The 23,991-nt window shown below is 41.8% G+C and overlaps 1 protein-coding gene across 4 annotated transcripts in view; it reads right to left on the reverse strand.

Annotated features, from left to right (window-relative positions):
- Nucleotides 1-199: 199 nt before the first annotated feature.
- MYRIP (myosin VIIA and Rab interacting protein) overlaps nucleotides 200-23,991 on the reverse strand; it is a 215,385-nt gene continuing 191,593 nt past the window's right edge. For all 4 annotated transcript variants that reach the window (XM_030504223.1, XM_030504215.1, XM_030504231.1 and 1 more), the window contains 7 exons: nucleotides 22,696-22,938; nucleotides 9,577-9,771; nucleotides 6,351-6,512; nucleotides 4,836-4,940; nucleotides 4,688-4,748; nucleotides 4,168-4,286; nucleotides 200-2,954 (listed from right to left, as the gene is read on the reverse strand). In XM_030504223.1, the coding sequence (XP_030360083.1) occupies nucleotides 2,922-2,954; nucleotides 4,168-4,286; nucleotides 4,688-4,748; nucleotides 4,836-4,940; nucleotides 6,351-6,512; nucleotides 9,577-9,771; nucleotides 22,696-22,938 (918 nt within the window). In that variant the 3' untranslated portion in view covers nucleotides 200-2,921. The remainder of the gene's footprint in view (nucleotides 2,955-4,167; nucleotides 4,287-4,687; nucleotides 4,749-4,835; nucleotides 4,941-6,350; nucleotides 6,513-9,576; nucleotides 9,772-22,695; nucleotides 22,939-23,991) is intronic.

Consider the following 23,991-nt stretch of genomic DNA (forward strand, 5'->3'; position numbering starts at 1 on the left):
TCACCCAAGAGACTTGGGAGCTTGGAGAACACTCACCATCAAACGTTCCTAACGGGATTCCTCCCACCACAGCCCCATGGAAAACCCCTGAACCGAGCGTGTTACTGCATGTTCCTCACCTCAGCCAACAGAGGCTGTGAGGGGTCACTGTGGACAGGCTTCCTGGCCAAAGTGCACAGAAATCCAAACAACAGAGAACAACTTTTGGTTTTTCTTTATGAATCAAAGGCATTCTGTTCATAAACCACTTTTACTCTTTTATAATTCCTCTTGACGACAGTTCTTGGTGAGTATGCAGATAACAACAACAAGGCAAGCTTAATATTCACTCAGACTTAATCAAATAGATCATCTAGTCCTCATTTTGCCCAGTAAAATATTTTCATTTATAAAAATTAATCTAAATATAAACACTGAAGATTGAAATCACTCGATGACAAAATAATTCTTTGTGTGCTCTAGCAGACGCTTCGATGACTTTTTTAAACCAGTAAATTATATCTTTGCACATATTTGGCACAATAAACATCCGTAAAAAGTCAAATGCCGTGGAGCAGGTGGGGTTTTTTTTCACTTTTTCTATTTTGTTGCTGCAATGCCTACACAGTACACGTTTTTCTGTCAAAGAAGACTGAATATTTTAACATTGTAACACGATAATAGATGCTTTTCATGCCTCTTAAGGAAAAACAACCTATTCCGAACGTTGTTGGCTTGTTTAAATCACACTAACAGAACGAAAGCCGAAGAGTTAATTCTATTAAAAGTAGTCATTTCTGTATTGATATTACATACACAATATTAGTTATTATTTATTAGACGAATATGTAGACCAACCACCATTAATGACGTTTCATACACGCATACCTGCATAAACCGGAACCTGGGAATGTGCTGTATACATACAAGAGAACAGTCAAGGAAGGAGGAGGAGACTGGGTAACAGATCACTAGGCATCCTACTCTGTTTAATCTCCTTTACTGGATTGCATATATAAATAAAATATATTTGTTTTATATATATATATTTATATATTAAACAGAGTGGGCCCAATTCTGCCCTCACACCTGTGCAAAAGCAATTTTGGAGAACTAGGATTGTGTGAGAGCAAAAGAAGGCAGAATTTTACCCAGAACGAACACATCTGGGCAGATCTTGGGCAGATGGGAATTCCTTGAAGGGTTGGAGGGGCGGTTATGTACTCCAGGTGGGAAGATGGTTGTATTTATCCCGAGGGTTCCTTACATGCAGCCAGACATCAGGGTACTGACAAGTGCTAGATGTCAAGTGCGGGTGGCAGATTTGCAACTGGCACTGTTGTTCCAACCGCCACATCCAGCCATTCCTCACCTTCCCACCTGCCCCACTAAAACCCATCCAGCCAGGAAATTTGCCCAGTTTTCCTCCTGTTTGCCCAACTGGAGCCATTTCATGGCCTGGTGTCCCAGGGGATGGCATTCCTGCCACGTGGCAGCTAACGTGGCACTCTACTAGCAGGTATTCGCTGGGGGCCCAGGGAAAGGAGCAGCTCTCCTCCTGCCCTGGTACCCACTGCTCCTTGATGCTGAGGGGGAACTTGCCGGCCTGTGCCCTCCTTCATGGCATGTTTCAGAACAACCCACTCCACATTTGGGGACCTGCTCTGCACTTTGCATGGAAGATAACAGATTCACTGGCTTATCACCTCCTCTAACTACTTCCTTCGTATTCTTCAGAGCAAAAAGTACCACAGATTGGCAAGGTCCTCCCCGAAAGGGTGAGAGGGACACCCTGTAAGCAGCATCTTCCCTCCTAGGCATCTGCTCAAGGGCCTTCCACCTTTGAGGGCTCACCTTTTGAAGGTCTCAAGAAATGAAAGATGAAATTCTACTATTCACAATCCAATTCAGAGTTGTCCAACGGTAGTGGGGTGCACATGGCAGCAGGTCCCAGCTACTCTACACTGGACTACTAAAGGAAGAGACCTCTGGGCTACATTTGCCCCCTCCCCAGAAAAGCCAGGAAATAGCAGAAGGGAATCTCTCACAGGCTGCAACCACCTACAACCACCAGCCAGTCAGCAGAGATCTCATCCACAATGTCTTTACCTTCTTTTACCAATCTGAAAAGATTTGGTCAGAATTTATTCTGAACTACAGCTTGGTTGGACACCACCAAAGCAGACAATGCTACCAAGAAGAATGAGACATACAGAGGTGTTGGTTTCACAACAGTGCTCAGATGTTTCCAGACACCAGGATCATAACAGACATCTGGTCCACATGTGCTGCTACCAGTTCATGGTTCAACATGACATCCATGTTCCCCCTGCTGCCAAGAGCAAAATACCTCGCTCTGGAGCTACAACAGTGTCTGCCAAACACACCCTCAGTGAGCAGAGAAGCCTTTGCACATCCCACCTCCTCCTACGAACCCTGTCAGAACTTCCACTGACTCCACAGTGAGGTACACTGGTTCTCCACTCCCACCACACAGCATACACTGCACAGAGCTGCTCTTATTGCTTGACAACATGGACGTTAGTAACCAGCAGATATGGATCACAGGTCTGCTCTGGCAGATTAATTGGCCTATCATTATGATTGATTGAGTGTACAAAAACATACTGCGGTGTAAAGATGACATACTTTCGTACAATCAATAAGGAGAAAAAGTGCATCTTAAAATGTGGAGCCTTGCTCTTGAAACTCAGCATCCTGTCTGGAGTTTTGTGAGAACTTTAAGGCAGAGTTTCCTTTAGCAGACCACAATGCTGAAGACTTGGACAGCTTTCTCAGTGAGGTATCCAAACAAAGCCCTGTAACTGAGGCTTTGTAGGTTCTTGAGGGTCCATTTTCAGCTGGACATATGCAATGGCTGTTAAGTAAAGGCACTCTAGTGTACAGCCTTAGGCAGTGTGTTATTGGCAGTAGGAGTAAGTTTAGTACATCACAGCAGATCCTATAGCAGGTTCCTAGAACAGAAAGGGACAGGAAAGAGAAAAACTGAGCAAACCACAAAACAAGCCTGAAGATTCCACAGAGCCAGGTCCTTCCTCTTCTCACCTCCCCACCTATTTTCCACACATGTAGTGGCAGACTGCTTCGGGACTGACAGCTATTCTCCTTATCCCTCTTTTCCTTATTCTTTTTTCCTTATTTCCTTATCCCCCTGGCTGCTGCAGAAGAAATGATTGACAGCTGCCAGTGAACCCAGTTTGAAGCCCCACAGAGCCAATGCGTGGCCTATCTATCCCTTGAATTCCACTTAGGCAACCTCTGAACATTTCTCAAACATTGCTGAGATGCAAGGTGACTCTCACCTGCTGAGTTACATACAGTGTGCAGCTGGTTCTGTGAGGGCCTAGGTCAGGTCTGACTTGCAGGGGACCAGCCATTGATTTGATTTGATATGTTTTTAATGAATAAGGGTAGCACGTTCCTGGAGACCTGGCAGCCAGGGTGCATTCACACAATATGACATTCAGGAGCTGCTCGACTATGGTATATAGTCAGACATCTCCCAGGACACTGGTATTTGTTCAGCTGCTTCAATGCTCTCTATTCTTCTTCCCCAAACTAGTAAGACAAGTTTTGTGAAGGCAATGAAATGCAGCTGCCTACACAGACACTGCTCTCTACTGACTGCTTTCAACAGCAGTTTCAGCACTGTGTGCAGTTCTGGTGTCCCCAACATAAGAAGGACATGGAGCTGTTGGAGCAAGTCCTGAGGAGGCCACGAGGACGCTCAGGGGCTGGAGCACCTCCCGTATGAAGACAGGCTGAGAACATTGGGGCTGCTCAGCCTGGAGAAGAGAAGCTGCGTGCAGACCTCAGAGCAGCTTCCAGTGTCTGAAGGGGGCTACAAGGATGCTGCAGAGGGACTCTTCATCAGGGACAGTAGTGATAGGACAAGGGGTGATGGGTTCAAACTGAAACGGGAAGTTCAGGTTGGCTCTAAGGAAGAAGTTCTTCCCTGTGAGGGTGCTGAGGCGCTGGCACAGGGTGCCCTGAGAAGCTGTGGCTGCCCCATCCCTGGCAGTGTTCAAGGCCAGGTTGGATGGGACTTGGAGCAACGTGGTCTAGTGGAAGGTGTCCCTGCCCATGGCAGGGGGTTGGAACTGGATGAGCTTTAAGGTCCCTTCAACTCAAACCAGTCTGGGATTCTATGATATGTTATGAATTTACCATTAAGTCCTTGGCAGTGCTTTTCCTCTCTTTAGTTCTTTGTGTTAGAGATCCTTGAAGCATGAAGTTTCTGTTGAACGTCCTGACAGTGGTAACCGGAGAACCATCTAATTTTTCACCTGGGAAAAAGACAAAAAAGGGAGATTTTTCACACAGCAGATTGAAGCAGATGTAACAATACTCCTGAAGAGCCACACCTTCTAGAGAGATAAAACTTCCCCTAAAATGCAAGAAGAAAGGTGGATTTAATTTAAATGAAAGCCAGCAGGCTGTGATACTCCAAATTTATTAAAGTCTGAGGCCATGTCAATCAGTGGAATTACACAAGAGTAAGACAAGAGTAATGCAAGGTGAAGCAGGCCCTAGAATTGTCAGATAATAGACTGTGGAGTTAAAAAGAAGATAAACCAAAACTGGTTTGTAACTTAGATCTTTCCCCTCCTTTGCTGAACTGTCCATTATATTGAATTTTACAAAGAGAGAATGTCTTTCTTTACTGTATGTAACAACTGAAGTGCACCTTTTATTGGTGGAGCTGGAAGTTTTCTCCTCTGCTGTCTTGATGTGTCGATTGTGTGCATCTGTAAACAACACATAAGCATTACTCCATGACAGAAAAAGAGGCAGGATTCCAATGTATTTTGGAATACTACAGAATGTTCTGGCACCTGGTTCGTTTGCTTTTGATCCCGTTTCCTTGTCAGGCGAACACATGGAGCCACGTTCAAGCCTGCAACTGTGAGAGCTGATATTCTGCTCTCAATATCTGAAATCTTCAAAGGAAATAAAAGAGAGAGACAGACAGATGGGGAGGGGGAAAAAGAAGTTTTAAAATTACTGTAGATGTCGCTACTAAAATATCTCCCATCCCCAGTCAAACCCTCTTTAATCAGAAAATACAAACAGATGGCTAACTTCAGCAATTCTGACACCTGCCTGTATTCTTTAGTCCTGATGTTAAAAGGCGCTTAATTTGTTAGTAAAGATGGAGTAAAAGAACAATCCAACCTACCTTGTAACTCCAAGGAAGAGGAATTTCACTCCTTTTGAGGAAAATAAGAGAGGAGGAAAGAAAACCTGCATCTTCCATCTCCCAGTTACCTTTAGCCGCCTAATCCCAAATTCATTCAACCTGTGGTTTTCAATGGCTACATTCAAAGAATGACTTTGTGGGACGTATTTCCTAATTCAATAATAAGTTCATGCACACACAAAGTACATCTTCCGTCACAAAATCAAAACATTTGATCTTAAATGTTTGCAATTTAAAGGTATATGTATGTTAAACACAAATGTGCATAATGCAGGTACATGCTATATAGAAACACTCAATAGAAAACAAATTGCTAGAGGGAAAAAAGAGTTCATGAAAGCAAACAGCTGAGGGAAAGGAGGCTGATGTTGAGACTAGTGGAAACATGTTGCCAAAAGGGAAAGCAGTGCCAGAGAATTCAAACATAAAACCCTGCTCCTGATTCACAATGACACCTGAAGCTGTTCACTCTGCAGAAGACCTTTCACTGACCTCTCTGTCATCCTCCTTTATAGCTTAGGCCTCTCTTCTCCTCCTCTCTCACTCCCGTTCACATATCTACCTGTTCCAATGCCTGAGCACCCTCTGGGGAAGGAATTGTTCCTCATCTCCAGCCTAAACCTCCCCTGGCGCAGCTTGAGGCCGTTTCCTCTTGTCCTGTCACTTGTTCCTTGGGAGCAGAGACTGACCCCACCTCACTGCAACCTCCTGTCAGGCAGCTGTAGAGAGCTATAAGGTCCCCCCTGAGCCTTCTCTTCTACAGACTAAACCCCCAGGTCCCTCAGCCGTTCCTCATCACACTTGTGCTCCAGGCCCTGCACCAGCTCCGTTGCCCTTCTCTGGCCCCCTCCAGCACCTCAATGTCTCTCTTGCAGTGAGGGGCCCAGAACTGAACACAGGATTCGAGGTGCAGCCTCACCAGTGCCCAGCACAGGGGGACGATCACTGCCGTGGCCCAGACAGTACATCTGTTCGGGCTGAGTTACACATCTAAACTACACTTTGCTCAGCTCCTGTGATGCAGTCAGCATCCTTGGATCATCAGTCCACTGTGGGACAAAATCATATCAAAAGTAAGTATGTGCAGACAACAGGTAAGCGCACGGCAAGGCAGCGTGACCCTGCAGGTGGCTGGAGCTGCTGTCCTCACCTGAAGCTCTGCGTGATGAACCTGGGCAGCTGCTGTGGCCACTTGGTCTTCCAGATGGGCCAGCTCAGACTCTGCAGTGACACTGTTGATCTTGCGTGCAGCATCTTCCAGGCTGGTCAGCTGCCCCTCCAGCCCGTACACCGTGCTGGCTGTCAGGTATACCTGCAGGGCCAAGGCAAGGAGAGGGTCACTGATTTCTGTTCTGGGGGCATAAAGGTTTAAGAAGACTGCATCTTCCATGATACCTTTGAGCTTCCTTCCTTGCTAACCCATTAGAGGGGGTTGGAACAGGATGATCTTAAGGTCCTTTCCAACCCAAACCATTCTGGGATTCTGATTCTAATCTGTAAGCACACATTCACATGAGGTGGCTGCACTCAGATGTCATAGGTGCCACAATGGTTTTCCAAACCAGATCTGTTCCAGATTCACCAGTAAAAAAAAAAAAAAAAAAAAAAAGAAAAAAGCTGGAAAGTTTGCTTTATTTTTGATATTCCAATTACATTACAACAACTCAAAGTCTACAAGTGAAGGCGTCAGATCACACCTCATATAAAGCTGTGTTTCATAATAAACACGCTTAGGTGTGAAACACGCCTAATGCCTTCTGGCAATCAAAACTCTAAGAATAGCTGTTCAGCAGCATATGGTTATTAACTTCTTGCAGAGTAACTGTGCTTACACGTACAACACAGTTTTCCATCCTCATTCTCACCCAAATACACAGCAGTCAAAAACTTCCTGCCTCCTGGCCCTTTGAGTGAATCTATAGAGGGTCAATAGACTTACGTGTGCCATGCAAGACCCACCTACAGTACCTCTGATAGCTGCAGGTAAAGGTTTCATTTCCCATTCAGCTCATCAGAGCACTAGTTCATGATACACTGTGCTTTATGTGTTTCTTTTATTTCACAAAGAAATCTAAGGTACACACAGACAGATGTCCCTGCTTTATAGAAAAGGGTGATTTTCAAGCATTAGCTTTTGCTTAAAATTGTGCAGACCCATGGGAAAATACTGCACCTTCTGCTTATTTGCTAGATAGACAAGAGACTGTTCCCATGAGGGTGGTAACAGCACAGTGGAAAATAAATATATATCCTGATTTTCTCCATTGGCGGCCTCACTCACTCTAACAGCAATAAAGATTGTGTTGCTACAAAACTAGCATGAATTAAACATGTTCATGGTTCAAGGGGCAGGCAAACTGAACGAGGTCCTTGAGCAGATACCTTCAGTTCACATGCCTTCCACTCAAGTCATTTTATCTGCCCACAATTCCTAGATCATGCAGTCGTTTGGTGTAACAGGTATTCAAATAATTTCTGGCCATGCTGTGACTTTGTGCATCAGAAGTGGTGGAGAATGGCTAGATTAAGATTTAAGTGTTTGGCTTTTATGATTTTTATTCCCTCTCCCTCCTGCCCCCTCTTGTATCAGTTGTTTCAATGCATAAATGTTGATAAATGCTTTTCATGTATATGAAAGAAGTGGTGAATGCCCCATCCCTGGCAGTGTTCAAGGGCAGGTTGGGCAGAGGCTTGGGTGACATGGTCTAGTGTGAGGTGTCCCTGCCCATGGCAGGGGGTTGGAACTGGATGATCTTAAGGTCCTTTCCAACCCAAACCATTCTGTGATTCTATGTGACATTGCTAAGAAACAAATTCATTACATCCTGCACAAACTGCATCTTATAAGACCATAGACTGCAGGCATGAAATCTTTGAAAAATGTACCTAGGACACAAAAGTGATGTGATTTAACATCTTTGCTGAAGCACCTGGAGGCACAAGTGGGCCATAAAGTTAACATGCTGATTTAAATAGAAACAGTCCTGCTTTTGTGGGTTTTGATTATTCTTTCCATTCATTTAGATGATACATCTTTGTGGTGTGACATACCACAGCCCCTTCAGATTTTAACATTGCCCTATCACATCTAAAAGCTCAAGAAAGAAGGAACATTATGAACAGAAACACCTTTAGAAAGTTAAAGAAAAGATGCATTTAAATGCTGTTCCAAAATTCTCTGCACAATAAATTGTACTTTTCAAGAGGGGAAAAAAACCCCTAAAGAAAACAGAACTGATAGAAATGTGGGAAGGGAAAGTCATTATGCCCTTTTCACATTGAGATTGTGGAGACTTAGTTTACCATCATTTAGGTATGTACATCTTACGCCAAAACCTTGTGCTGATGGCCCCACAATCTCCACATTGATGCACAGTCCCCAAAATGCTACTGAGAGCAATAATGAACAAAGTGTCTATATACATCCAGATCCTCTTTGGATGGATTCCTGGATTTCTAAAGGCTCTTTACTATGGGGTGTGGTGGTGAAATCTTGAAACTATGGAGTTTTGCCATCTACTTCATATCCTCTGTGGGGCAGAGAAAGATGTAGTAGTGTAGATTCTGTCTGAAAATATTCTGGGGCTAAAACAAAGCATGGTCTCTGTTATTGAAATGATCAAGATGTTATAATGGGACAGTCCAGATTTCTACGAGATCTTTAAGAGCTCCTAATGAAGGGACAAAAATCACTGCAACGTAATCAGTTAAATGTGGGAAGAAGGGAAAATGGAAGTTACAAGTGTACCAACTCCTTTATGTGGATGCATAAAAATTTCCAATGAGTAGTGACCTCCCTCTATGATTCAGCATTGCCCTTCTTCCTGCAGGTGACAGGGACCCATGAAAAGGGATAGATGATTCGGATGTGGCCAAACAAACGTTTGTTTAATTCTGCTTCTCCAGCCTGCTCTTTTTAAGAGTGCAGCTCAATGCAGTCCGCTGGGGAGATGTGGGTGAGAAGAGCTCCTCCTCTCCTCTGTGTCACTGGGGACATGCTTTCCTACCTGTACTTACACTCCTGAGGCTGTGCTGGGACTTGGGAGTGTGGTTTCAGCCAGGCATGGTGCAGCCACACAGCCACAGAGGGTTGGAAGGCTTAAGGTAACTTGAGATAGAGATTCTAAAATCAGTTGCAACCCCCAAACCATTCAACTCTCCCGAAATATTTTAAAGTACACATTAGGAAAAAGCCCCAGCAAGACAGCTGAACACTCCTTTACAATAGGAATTTTTGTTCTGTTTATTTGTTTAATAACCCAATATTAATTGTGAACATCCAGTGATGCTGCCAATGCATCATATGGGCACACACACATACATAGGTGTGCTTACTCACACATGGGACACTTTCACATACTGATCCATGCTCTTACATTTTCTTCCAGTGTGGTGAGCTGCTCATCAAGCCTGATAGGGTCTGTCCCCAGTGGGAAGGTCTCTTTTCCCCTGTCCTGAATGTCAGATGGGAAATCGCAGGGACCGCTGGATTCTGCTATCAGTTCTTCAGTGGCATTGATGACTTTCAGGACTTCTGTGGATATGTTGCAGAGAGAGACAGCAGAGTACTTCTGTTTGGTTACAAGAGCAGACAGAGAAAACAACAGCACCACATTAGCACAGAGGGGTAATATGTAAAATCACCTTGCTGCTTATAGCTGCAGCTTTAGCTGTGCTATAACAACACACCTGGCTAACTGCTGTGAACAAACACAAGAACTGGGTAATGAAATCAAAATCTACTTCTCTTTTTCTCCCTCCCTCCTTCACAGATGCACACTGCTACAGCATGCAAAATAACACACATGCAATTCCTCTACAACACAGTTGCTACTGGAGAGGTGGTCCAAACCTTATCCCAAAGGAGCGAACTAGATAAGGCTGTTTTTGCAACAGTGTTTTAAACAGGTTTTAAAACACAATCTTCCTTTTTGGGTACTGGCAAACAGACATGGAATCATCTGTCTCCATATCCACAGGAGCTACCGCATGGCAGTGCAAACATGGGAGAATCTTTTTCAGCAGGAGGACAGCATTTTACAAAGATTTGAGCTGTGAATTCTGTGATAGCCCCAAAAAACGAAGGTTCAGCGATCAGTGTGTAAACATTTATATCCTCAGTTATTTTAAATCTCAATTTATCTTTTTTACTATTTATGAAATAAATGAGATCACATACCAAGGAAAAGCATGCAGGTGCATCCATGTGATTTGGTTTGTTTTATCAACTATAAGCCTTTTTATCAATGTTCCTGATGTGTAATTTGTAATCAACTACCCTGATTCTGATGATTCTCACAGAGCTTTAGGCTTCAGGACAACTCCTCCGATGGCAATAAGATGTACCTGATGTACCTTCAAGCATCCAGCTCAACATCCAGACTATACAGCTTGGAGGTTGAGCTAAAACTTATTGAAGCTAATACAAATACCGCCACTGAATTTATGTGTGGTACCTTTAATGTTGCTTTGCCTAAAAGAAAGTGCAGGAAGTTTAGACCTAAATTAATTCCTCAAACCTGCAAATATGTGAGCATGTGGATTAGTGGCTCACCCGCCTGTAAATTTTCCCACAGACAGGATATCTGAGGATTAAAATTGAGGAAACAGATGGATTTTGGATTCTATATAGTAAATTCTATAGTACAGGAAAAAGTATAAGTGATTAAAAATGTCTATGATAGAAATATTGTATCAATCTATACGTCAGTTGACCTCTAGGCGGGATATAGGAGAAATAACGTTCCTTTGCTTCACACAAACTCTGGTGGCTGTAACTGGAAAACAACTTTATTATTTCTTTCCTTTAACCAGTTGTTCATTTTGATGTTAGATAAGACTTACTGAAACCCTCTATTTTTTTTTAGCAGTGTATGCTCAATTACTGGGTATCGATACATTAAGGCATCTTTAGCACTGTTACTTCTCCAATTTACAAGAAATAACTAGAAACATGAGATTAAAGAGAAGGAGAACAAAGCAAATGAAGTACGCTACAGCACTCAGACCTTTAGCTTCTTAGGACAGCCAACACAGCCCCAGACAAGCAGGTCTAGGACTCTCTTACTGAGAACAAATACTTGAACCCCAGAAATAGCCTACTGCTTCTTCTATTTATTTTCCCAAGTGCCAATTAGGTTAAAACCAGATCAATAATTTTATAGGACAGAAGAAGAAATCAATGTTACTTTGTTTTATTATTCATTTTTACAAGTACCTAATTCATACTCTATTCTATGAGTAAAACAAAAAAGGATAAAGGCCAGACACTACATTTTCTTCATCATCTTCACTGATGTATGTTTCAAGAACTGTAGCTTCACTTTAGTGTTCCTTAAACTTTTTATTATCCTTTGTAGTTAATGATAGATTTACAAAAAAGATTATGTTACATTAGAAAAAAAGGGTTCTTGCACAAGAATATGAGAATCCACATTGACATTTATTACAGACCAATCACTACAAAAGATGTTTTGTTGTTGTTGTTGTTGTGTTCATCAAGTGTTCTGTGATAGGAAGCTTTATGAAATCAAGAGTTTGAGTAAAATGCCCTACCTTCTCCATAGGTAATGGATAGGGAAGAAAAGTTCAATGAGAAAGAATAGGACAGGATAGGATAGGATGGGATAGGATAGACTACTTTTTCAGTTGGAAGGGTCCTACAATGATCATCTAGTCCAGCTGCCCGACCAATTGAGGGCTGACCAACTGTTAAAGCACGTTGTTAAGGACATTGTCCAAATGCCTCTTCAACACTGGTCACCTCCCTAGGAAGCCTGTTCCAGTGTTTGACTACCCTCTTACTCAAGAAATGTTTCCTAATGTTCAGTCTAAACCTCTCCTCATGCAGAAATGTGATTTTTAGTGTAAGTTTTTAAGTGGCAGATGTTGTTTGACTTTTAAAACCAAAGATCTGCTTCCCACTAAATGTTGCACAAGGCAGGTAGATGGCTGTTCTTAAAGTGTGTGCATCACTGAATATATCTTGATCTTTGCCTGTGGGTATCTAGACACAGGAGTCACAACATTACATCTTTTCTTTCAGCTTGTGAAATGTACTTTTATAGTATAACAAGGATACAATGCTACAGTTTAAACATGGTAAAGAAATACATGGCAAGCAAAAGTGATCTTCCTTGGAGTATATCTACCTGAAGAGTAAGTCTCCCACAACTGAAGAGCACAAGCAATATTTCAGTGCATTAAATCTAAAACTTTGTGGAAGTTTTCTCCTGAAGGATGTTTAGAACTCAGCTTTGCCCTGGGCTGTATTTTATGGAGAAGCAAGAAGAGATTAATGTCTGCCTGAGGGAGAGAAAAGATCAACATGTGGGCAGTTCAAGGGTTCTCAAATTGGAAAAACTGGATGCTCAGTTAATGGCTTTGAATATGCTTTTACCTCTTTTTGAGCAACTGTGAAAAGCTGTTGAAACAGCTCATGTTCCAAAACAGTCAGTTTGCAAACCTAGTGGGGGACTCTAGGTAGAATTATTTGATATGTATAAGGGGGGAAAAAAAGGGGGGTGTGGGGAACAAGAAAAAGAGAAAAAGTGTCCTGGAGTTGTAGTGCTTCACAGTCCTCTCCCCTGCGCTTACAGCAAAGGAAGGATTTATGAGGATTTATGACAATCCCCTAAAATTCACAGACACATGCACACCAAGATCATCATGGTAGGTGCACATCTCAAACTGTTATAAAGACCTCTTGGCTGTCTAATTTATCTTGCCCTTACAGGAAAGGTCATTGTTAACATCTATAAGGAATTCAAAGAGACAGCTATCACGCCACGATGAAGTCACTCCCATCTGTCTTGTCAAGCAAGTCAAAGAACTAATATGGATGTGATGGATGCAGAAAGCAATCTCTATTCCAAATATCAAGCACAGAAAAGCTAAGCACAACCACTCCTGAAACACTGGGATGCTTTCGGATTGTAACTGTGCTACCTTACTGCTGAATTAACACGAGCCCTCCCAAATCAATGCAGCTGATCCAATTCAAACATTTCTACTGGTTATGAGAATCTCATTTTTTACTGAATTTGAGACTAAGAGTTTAGTGGAATGAGGAAAACATGGATTTATACTTTTACTGATAATTAATGGCCACACTCACCAGTATGTTGAAGACACAGTCAAAAGGAGATGCTCAATTTCCCTGAGTTCTTTGTGAGAGAATTTTAATGAAATACTAAAAAAGTGTGTGCATGCAAGCACATATACATACATGTGTGCACTGAATATCACAAACAGCATCTTGCAAAACTTCTTTACTGTCATTTCTATGTGGGGTTGGACAGATGGAAAGAATTCCTGTTTTGCTGAAGGTTATGTTTCAGTGGTCTAAGCTAGCTCTTGCTGACTTGTCAGTCATTTTCCTTCCCTTCTGCTGTCTCTCTTTTCCTCCTGATGCTGTCAATACTTCCTTTGTTGTTTTACTTATGGATGCTGAACTGGAAGGTGCTTTATGGAACAGTATTTGCATCCTGACACAAAGGATGAGTAACAGAAGGAAAGCAGGATGACAAAACTGAAGGAATGTAACTGTCCAAACTGCTGTGAGCAGGTGAGCATTAAGTCCTTGTATAGAATCACAGAATCACAGACTGGTGATTAGAATAGAATCATAGACTGGTTTAGGTTGGAAAGGACCTTAAGATCATCCAGTTCCAACCTCCTGCCATGGGCAGGGAAGGTGCCTGGTCACCTTCCACTAGAGCAGGTTGCTCCAAGCCACGTCCAACCTGGCCTTGAACACTGCCAGGGATGGAGCAGCCATCCCTGGATTTGATGGATGGACCACTTACTGGATAAGGAAGTGGCTGGAAGGTTGCACTCAAAGAGTTGTGGTCAACAGCTCAATGTCCAAGTGTAGACTGGTGGTGAGTGGTGTCCCTCAGGGGTTGGTGTTGGGACTGATCCTGTTCAACATCTTTGTCAGCGACATGGACAGTGGGACTGATGTGCCCTCAGCAAGTTTGCTGATGACGCCAAGCTGTGTGGTTGTTGATACACTTGAGGGAAGGGATGGGATCCAGAGGGACCTGGACAGGCCTGAGATGTGGGAACAGGTAGCCCAGAGAAGCTGTGGCTGCGCCATCCCTGGCAGTGTTCAAGGCCAGGTTGGACACAGGGGCTTGGAGCAACCTGCTCTAGTGGAAGGTGTCCCTGCCCGTGGCAGGGGGTTGGGACTGGATGAGCTTCAGGGTCCCTTCCAACCCAAACCAGTCTGGGATTTTATGATAAACTATGGTACTAAGGAATTACCCTTCTGTGCAAGTTTAAGACTTCCTGCCTTGACCTTAATATCTACATTTATGGGCACTCATTTACAAAAAGAAAGCTAAATTATCTTACAAAGTGAGCAATTATTCTACTGACATTCTCCAAGTATGACACACAGAAATACAGCCTCTCTTTTTGATTGTGCTAGGTAATTTTAAATATTAGATTTTTACAAACAAATCCAATCCACTGTCCTAATGTAGTTCCAGATGTTATTCCTAAGAATTTGCAATGCCTCATTTCTAGAGACAAGTTGCCTATAATCATGAGAAAGGAAGTTATTTCCAAGAGGTGAAATGCTATGGTCCAAATTGGAAATGGAAATATTTAAATCTTTAAGTCCATGCAGGATTTTGTATCTGCAATGGGCACAGATTGATGACATTGCACATATGGAAAATATTTTTTCTTTACAGTCATCCTCGATGATGATAAAGAAAATCAAGATGATTGAAAGGTGAACAAAACTCATAGTGCAAAATTAAACTCTGAGGGTAAGGACAAAAGAAAAAGTTGAGAGGCGGAGCTGAATTAAGCATAACTTTTGAAAGAAAAAAGTGATTTTATGACTGAGAGAATGCTACAGAATTAATTTTCTTACTACTACATATGACATTAAAAATAGCACGCATTTTAAAACATGAGGTAAGTATGTATGTGCTCAGGGAATAAAATGAGAACTTCTTTTAATATCTGATTCTCATAAGCTGAGACACAAGTAGCACCTAATATGAAACCTCTTCCTGCCTAGACAAACGCTAAGCAACAGACACTAGCAGCAAAGTGAGAAAGTGCCTACTCACTGTGTGCAATCTCTACAATGAATTAAGGGTTTTGTTTATAAATTGGGAGCTTAGAAAGATTTTTGAAGACCACAATGGTCAGAAACTGCTAAAAATCTTATTGCTGAAATAAAACTTTAAATTTTTTCCTTCCAAATTTCTTCGTATAGGTGAGTACATAAGAACAGGGAGATCATACACCTTATCTTTGTCTTCTGTTCTTCTTAATAAAACCAAATTCTCACCTCAAAGCCAAATAAGACAGCCAGTCTGCTTCACATATCTACTTTATACTCATCCCTACCACTGTAACACAGGGCTAGCTGTGATTATAAAATGATTTTCTGAAATGACTATTGATTGTGGCAAAAATGTATGATTTTTCAGGCCTGATATTTCCAGGAAAACATGTTGAGTTTGAGAATTTTGCTTGGGAAATGTGGAAACCCTCAATATCACTTTATAGCATCTCTTACTTAGTAAGAGATGTAAGAAGACACAGACAAAACAAAGCATTCTCACCTGCTGCAATACAGTGGATAAAAACTGCAGCTTTAAATGTAGATCAAAAGCCTTTTGTTTTTCCTAGATAGTGGGAAAGCAGTTAAATAAAAAGGCAGAAAAGTTATATTAACAGCTACAGAGGTTAACATTTATATAGGTTCAGACTTACAGAGAACTTTAGGATGAATAGCAAGGATAAAGAAACTAGCAAATATAAAATACCATCAAACTTAGATTTTACATTTATTACTAAAATATTTAAAACAAAGCAATGCCTAATTTATTTTTGTTTGTGGGATTTGAGAATAATATATCTCATTAAGACAGATATTGCAAATGACACAACATTTTTAACAACACGAAGCAGATGGGAAATACTGATTTCCACCATCACGAAAGTGGCACTAGCAATAGAAAAATACTTGTGCAGCAGTAAGAAGAAGAAAAGCCAGCTATCTTCAGGTTTTGAGTCTACAAAACTGCAGTTAGGACACCGTGCATGTTTCTCGTTACAAAAGGGTCTGTACCTCACTGATGCCACAGACAGATGTTCACAGTAAGATGTCTCGGGTTGAATCACGTCCTACTGTTTGCTGCTTTCCCTCTCCTGGACTTCGCTGTTCCAAAACAAACCAGTAAACCCCTTCATTGAACCACAGAACAGTTTGGGTTGGAAAGGACCTTCACAGGTCATCCAGTCCAATCCCCTCGAATGAGCAGGGACACCTTTAACTAGATCAGGCTGCCCAGAACCACATCCAGCCTGGCCTGGAATGTCTCTAGGGATGGGGCATCCACCACCTCTCCAAGCAGCCTGTAAAGAATTTCGTCCTCACATGCAGCCTGAATCTCTCCTTTTTTAGCTTAAAATCACCACCCCTCATCCTGTCACAACAGCCCCTGCTAAAAAGTCTCTCCCCATCTTTCTTATAGGCCCCTTTTAAGTACTGAAAGGCTTCAACAAGGTTTCCCAAAATCTTCTCTTCTCTAGGTTCATACTACCATTCTCCACTGTCAAGTCACTAGACTTACCTTGAACCCCCTAATTTACCTTGACTATTTAAATTAAACTGCCTGGCTTTGCTTTGAAGTAATGACACAACCAGAGCTACCCTGTTGGCTGTGCTGTAACACAAGAATTATCCAGCTGAGGAGCAGCATTTTCTTGAATCTCTTCCAGCTGGATCTGAGAAAGCTCCTCTGTCACTGCCAGGTCTCTGGGCTGCATACAGAAGGCGGCAAGAAAATAGTAGCTTTTTTGCTACAGTCTACTTCCCCCACCTTGTCACAGCAGCTTACACTGATCTTCATTGATCTCCTGTATGGGTATATGAAAATGGCATTTACATTTTCTTCCTAAGTGAATAGATCTTTGGTGATCAGACAACTGAAGGAGGTTCCCAGGCTTTGATTCAGTTGCTTAAACACAGGCAGAGAAGGTGCAATTTGAAACAGCTTGAAATTTGAGGATTTTCAAACACCACTGTCAGATACGGCATGGACCTGGGAGATGCACTTTTCCTCTGGAATAGCAGCTTATGGCCCTGTGGAATCCCCCAGGGCATCTCAGATGGACTGACTGCTCATATCCATACTAACACAACTGTATTGAGCCCGAAAGTGCCAGAATTGGAGGAACACAAACCTCACTGCCACTTTTGCAAACTTTTAAAAAATGAATGTTTATGGTCTTGAAGTAACTATTTTGCTCAAAACCGAAGACTCAGATTTTGTCAAAATAAACTTCGGATCAAGTTAGTTTTCCATACTGAAGACTGATAAATAAAAGGAAATACAGGGGAGAAATCTCTTGAATGGGATTTCTGTCCAGCAAACTACTTAATCCTGTTTAAAACTGAATATGTATTTGACTGCTTTGTTGAATTGAGAACTTCAAACTTTGGATCCATTAGGCCAATGTGAAGATTAAAGTCTCACACCTCTTTTTAGAAGAAATAGCCACTGTTTCAACTTCCTTAACCAGAATCTTTTTTTCTCTGCTGTCATCCCACTTCTGTGCATAGATTATGTGCAGTTCATACATTTTAAGGATCACTTTTTACCACGCTGCCCACATTCGGTTTTCAATCTTGGGCTTTGGAAGACTGTCCTGATAATCAACATCATAACAAAAGCCATGATCCACCAAAAGACAAGAATTATTCTGAGCATCTTGCATACAAAAACATGGGACAACAGACACACAAACATCTTCTGAGTTGTTAAGCCAGGAAGATGTCTTTGTATTACACTGTTCAGCTTTCTTAACATAGTAGCAGCAACGCAGTAAAGCAACTATACTTGATTAAGTGAGCCACAGGGTTATGGCTCCTTTAGGAACTTTGAAACACCTTAGATGAATAAAACGCTTCCAGAGACTGAAGGCATAAATATTTAATGGAAAGAATATTTTCGCTGTTATTCATATGTCAAGGAACTTGGGAGGTTTCACTTAAGGAACAGGATCCCACTGTGCTACTTAACAAACTTACTTACAGGTTGTCATTCAGAAAGGAGCTATTGTGTGCCTAGTCATGTAATAATGTCAACAGAAACCAGCAGGATTTAAATGAAGTTACTAAGCCTTGGTTGTAAGAGTCTCTGAGTAGAAGTAAATGCAGCATACTGCATCAAGGTAATACAAAGAGGAGAGAAACTCAGCGTTACTACTTCAAGATTAACTTTTGCATACCTTAAGCAAGGAGGAGCACAGAGTAGAAGGAGACAAAAAGAGAAACACGAGAAAGATTTTAACAACTATTTCAGGTTCTATGCTGTGTGGGACAATTTGCAAAAATAGCAAGGGCTATTCTGGTTTTAGTGGTCACATTCAAAATGCAGCCTGCGTTAGGTACTGCTGAAACTGCCTTCTAGAATGTAATTCTAGGGTATACCATGAGATACAGACCCAGCCTATCTTCTTGAAAGCATTAAAGGAGAAGGAGAGAGGATAGAGGAGAGCAAGAACTAAATACATTTATCAATCATGCTTGCCACTCTCAGGATCAGTGTCACTAAGATACTTCCAAGGGAATTTACATTTTGCTTTTTTCTTTAGGTATTTGGTTAGGGTTTGAAGGGGTGAAGCAAAAAACAACCCATAACACAAGATGTTTCACTAACACAACAGTTGGACAATGTGATTTTTGGCTAGTTCACCCTGAAGTCTAGAGGGGCTGAAGGCTAACTCTGCCCTGAGCATAGAGGACTCCACGGCCCTTCACTGCACAACGGAGACAAGCAGGCTTTTCACAGGTCTGCATACCCCTGAAGACCATGAACTACTGCTGTAGCTTAGTAAGCACAACATGTCACCTATAAAAATAAGTCTGCTCTAGGTTGTGTTTGCTTTAGAGAGCTGTGAATCTCCACGAGGACATTTTAGGCAATCGTGAAGTTAGAAGTGATGAAATGAGATGTGCTGAAGGTCTAAGCGGATTTGAGTCTACGGAATAAAATTAACTGGTGTTAATGAATACCCACCTCAATCCTCAAGTATCCCACATGAATTGAATAATGAACTCAAAGGTCAGCATCTCCAAGCTTGTCTCTTAAAGGCAGACATACAATTCAAAAGCTCAGTTTGAAGTGAGAACTGAGAACCTGCAAATGCCCAACTTCAGCTAACTCCCCACTCAAGAAGTGCCAATTCTTGCCATTGCTTCAGATCTTACTATACTAAATACCTTTTTCAAAGGATCAGCTCAACATGTGAGATTCCCAGCTTCCATTAAAAACAGAAGTGCAGATGTTTAAAGGTGCAGACAAATGAAAGACAGATTTTCAGAAACACCAGGTATTTCATTTCCACTGATTCAATCAACAATACATGGATTTTGAAATCTTATTCTATGGTCAGGTATACTGTAACTAGAAATTCCTTAAGGTTCCTAATCTGTTCCAGAATAACCTTGTGAGAATAGAAGACTGAAGGCTAACAAAGACAAGCAGCATGGCTAAAATATAAGCAAGATGGCAAAAATACAGTATTTAATTTGTGTTCAGGAGCTCAAAGCAGATTGTAGGCATTTGAGCTCTCATTTTAATGGCCCAGAATTAGTGCTTCTGTACACCTAATTTGAAAGCCAGGTCAGAAGTCTGGGTCTCTGGCCAAGAATGTTAAGTGCCAGTCTGAAAGATCTCTAATTCCCTACACAGGCATTCTCCAAAAATCACACTTAAGGAGACAGCATATTGGGACACGTGGCTTTTAAGGCATCTAAAATTACTGGTTCCCTGAAAATACGTTTTCTATGCTCGTCTCCATTGAGACCTGCCATCAACTCATCTTAAGTTATTGCATGTTTTATGAGCTCAGCTATGTCTTCATGTTTTACGTTACCACAGCCACAACTGGTATTACGCACTGTCATCTTCAGTATTTCATTGTAACGTGCTGGTCAGCCTCCTTTCCAAACAGAAGGCACGCAGCAGAAGATTTTAAATCACTTTTAAGGACAGCTGTCAAGAATAAGAATGAAAGCAGCCTCCTTATTTCTCTAGAGCTGGAGCAAGTTCTGCTATCAATTCCATTGGAGTCATGACCATGAATAGCATTGGGATATTTTGGTTTCTTTATTATAGACAGAAAGACTATATACTGTGACCAGGAATGACTAAGACTTTTTTCCTAGCCCAAACCAATAAAGAATTAGGAACTCCAAATGTGCCTCTTATTCCTTTTAAACTTTAGGAAATTTTACTGAGGAAAAGAAAATATTAGTCTTAGCTTTATTTTAAATAACTGACATACATATCTTAAAGAAATAATAAAATTAGAGGAGGAAAACCAACTGATTTTGCTATGTAGATGCATGCAAATGAATAAGCACACCCCAAAACATACATTTTCCATTTTCTGTGCTCAGTTCACCATATAGGTAAATGTCCTATTTACAGCCTTTAATTCTGGACATTAATGGCACCATGTTATACCCCACCTAGCCTATACATCCTGTTGCATAATTTGGTATTGATGGTTTGTAAACCAAAGACAAGCTGAATTGAATGCTGCTAAGAAGCACTGGCAATAAAGCTTTTCTTTCCTTTCCTTAGGAAGGTTGTGTGTACATCCTGGACGTATTTGCATACATGATCACAAAGGTACTTACACTGCTGTGTAGTCCATGGCTAAATAACTCAGAATCAGAAAGTCACAGAATACGTAAGTTTGGAAAGAAACCTCTGGAGATTGCTTAGTTCAACGCTTCTGTTCAAAGCAGGGTCAACAAAATCAGGTTGCCCAGGGCTGTGTCCAGTGAAATTCGGATTACCTCCAAGGACGTAGACTCTACAATCTCTCTAGGAAACCTATTCCAGCATTTGTCCACCCTCAAGTAAAAAAGCTTTTGATGTTTAGATGGAATTTCATGTATTTCAGTTTCTGCCCACTGTTTCTTGTCTTGTCACTGGCCACGGGTGAGAAGAGTCTGATTCTCACTTCTTTATTTCTGACCTCAAACCCCCTCCCCCATCCCCCCATCAGGTATTTATACACATTGAAGAGATTCTCCCTGAGCCTTCTCTTTTCTAGGCTAGGCAATTCCAATTCTCACAACCTCTCCTCAGATGCCTCAATCTTTCAGTCATCTCTGTGGCCTTAACTGGATTCACTTCAGTATGGAGCTCAGAGAGAGCTGGACTGCTTGCTCCAGGCCCAGACTGTGCAGGGGCCGCAAGTGTCCACCATAGAGCATACAGAAAAGGAGGAGGGCTTCTTCACTGCTCCAAACTTTCCTATAGGTCTCAGGTGCTTGGGATTCTTGAGGGTAAATCTTGCCTGTAAATTGAGGTGAAAACGATGTCGTGTAACAGCCTTTTCCATGTTCTGTGTCACCAGGTCATTGCAGTGGTGAGCCCCACTTTCCCTTATCTGCCTTTTGCTGCTGATATACCTGTAGAAGCCTTTCTTATTTCCCTTCATGTCCCTCCTCACATTCAACTCCAGGTGGGCACTGGCTTTCCTGACACTTGGACAGCATCTCCACTGTCCACCTGTGTCACTTGATCCTGCTTCCACCTCCTGGTGTATTAGTCTTTATACAATTTGAACAAAACACGTTCCAAACGATGAAGAGTAGATTTCCTTTAGAAAGCTGTCGACACTCCCTGCCAAAGCTGAGCTGCTATGCAGACAAGACCCCAGGAGGTGAATCAAGATGCACAGCAGACAAGAATGAGCCTAAGTGGGTCTAAGGGATAAGATTACTTGACTGCAAGGGGCAGTGCTGGGCTTCTACAGCACCAGATTCAAGCACACCACATCATCTGAGTTGAAATTCAGAAGCAGGAAGGGAAGAGAGCAGGTGGTAAGTCCTGTGGAGCGACACTGAAATCAACTATGTACGGGTGAAATGGCACAGAGAGAGGATCTCATACATTATCAGAACTGACAGTGAATTTCATTACAATATGCTACTACTCACAGAGGCCTATTAGCTGACAGAGTAACAGGGTTGGAAAGCTTTAAAGAAGCTTTATATTCGAATGGCGAGTCAAAGAAGAATCTATGAAATCAGAATGAACTACATGATACTCTAAAGAGAGAAGCAAATAAAAGGACTGTAAAAACCACTTAAACCAGCTGGTTAGCAAGGAATCAAGAAGAAGAACTGGATGTGGTTTTAAATAAAACCATATAAACCGATTCTCAGTCAGCATAAACTGACATAGTTCCATTAATATCAGTCACTTAACAGGTTTATTACACAAGCTAAGTTCAGTGCTTTGAATCGATGCTGTAGGCTGACGGGGAGAAACACACACCTTGACTGAAGGTTCACCTGCACAAGAGTTGCAGGCTCAGATTCAGTGTAAAAAACCTTTTTATTTTTAAGCAGCTATGCTTGATTTTCTGACCACAAGTTTCTCTCTGGATTCCAACTTTCACAATACTGTCCCCACTTCTCTCCAACGACCACTTACCTTCTGTAACTCTTCCTGAATACTTCTGCCACCATTTTCCTCTGAGGATGAACCCTCCTTCTGGTTTTCAGGGTCTGTTCTAGGTTCTGACTCTTGTTCTTCACCAGAAGATGTTTCCTTGTCACTCATTTTAGCAGCAAGCTGAAATAACCTGGATTTAAGTTCCTCCTCTGTAAGGTCAGGCTTGATATTGTGATGCTGATCTTCACTGCTTATATCTGCTTCTGATAAATCATCAAAATCCTACAAAGAAATTAGAAGAACAGTATAATTACTGTGTAGGCACAGAAAGAAAAACAGCTTCCTAGAAAAGTATAGGTATGATCACTCTGCAGGGAAGCCAGAATGAAAGCACACTAAGTGTGCTGATAAAAAAATACCATGTCTTTACAGAGGAATGCCAGCAAACCCACGCTTCTTGGATTATATTTATCATTCCTGCTTACTTTTTTATTATGTAAAAAGGAACTATCACAATCATTATGCATCTGTGTGCAACTAACCAAATATGCCTAAATGGCATTTCCCATTCCCAGCATTGCACGGTGCACATAAAGAAAGTGTAGTTTGGGAATGAAACAGCTTGTGACCTGGCAGTTGTGTCCAGCTTTCAGCTGAAAGCCGTGCTTGAGTTCCCTGACTGCTTGGCTTGAGCATTGTCTGTGTTTTTCTTGAAGACTACTGGAAACATGTTTTGAAAAGTCTCTCTTATTACATGATGATGCTTAAGATTTTCAGCTTCCTCAGTGATTATAAACATAGGTGGATCTCTACAGCAACGACCGTTTTCCAAACACCAACCTCCTTGGAACAAGTTCTATCTTTTAGAGCGCTTTCTTTTCCTACTCTTGGATGTAGGTGGGAAGTACTCAGAGGCTCAGTTAAGTACAGTGGGTGTTACAGACTCGACCACACATTCCTGACTTTGGAGGCTGAACAGAAGAAAACTACAATCTTTGTGCAAGTCTGTTTCACAGGGTGCCTGCCCAACATTTAGTAATGTTCAAAGGGGGGGTATTTTTGTCAGCCCTTGCAGGAATTCTGAAAACCTCCCATGGTTGTTCCAAAACCTCATGTCCACACACCAGTTCATTTTCTGAATCTATACTATCTGATTAGAACCTGATTTCTGCTACAATCTGTGGAGAGAAACAGGCATCTTCCGGAGCACATACAGCATTAACTGCCTTCTGGAAACATTCTTCTCTCCCTGCTGACTGCTATGAGAAAGTTTTGAATCATTAGACAGTTCGTAGAGTGCTTTCAGTCAAGTCCATAAAGTAATCTGCAAATAGG

The sequence above is a fragment of the Strigops habroptila genome, chromosome 1 (assembly GCF_004027225.2).
Source record: "Strigops habroptila isolate Jane chromosome 1, bStrHab1.2.pri, whole genome shotgun sequence".
Lineage (NCBI taxonomy): Eukaryota > Metazoa > Chordata > Aves > Psittaciformes > Psittacidae > Strigops > Strigops habroptila.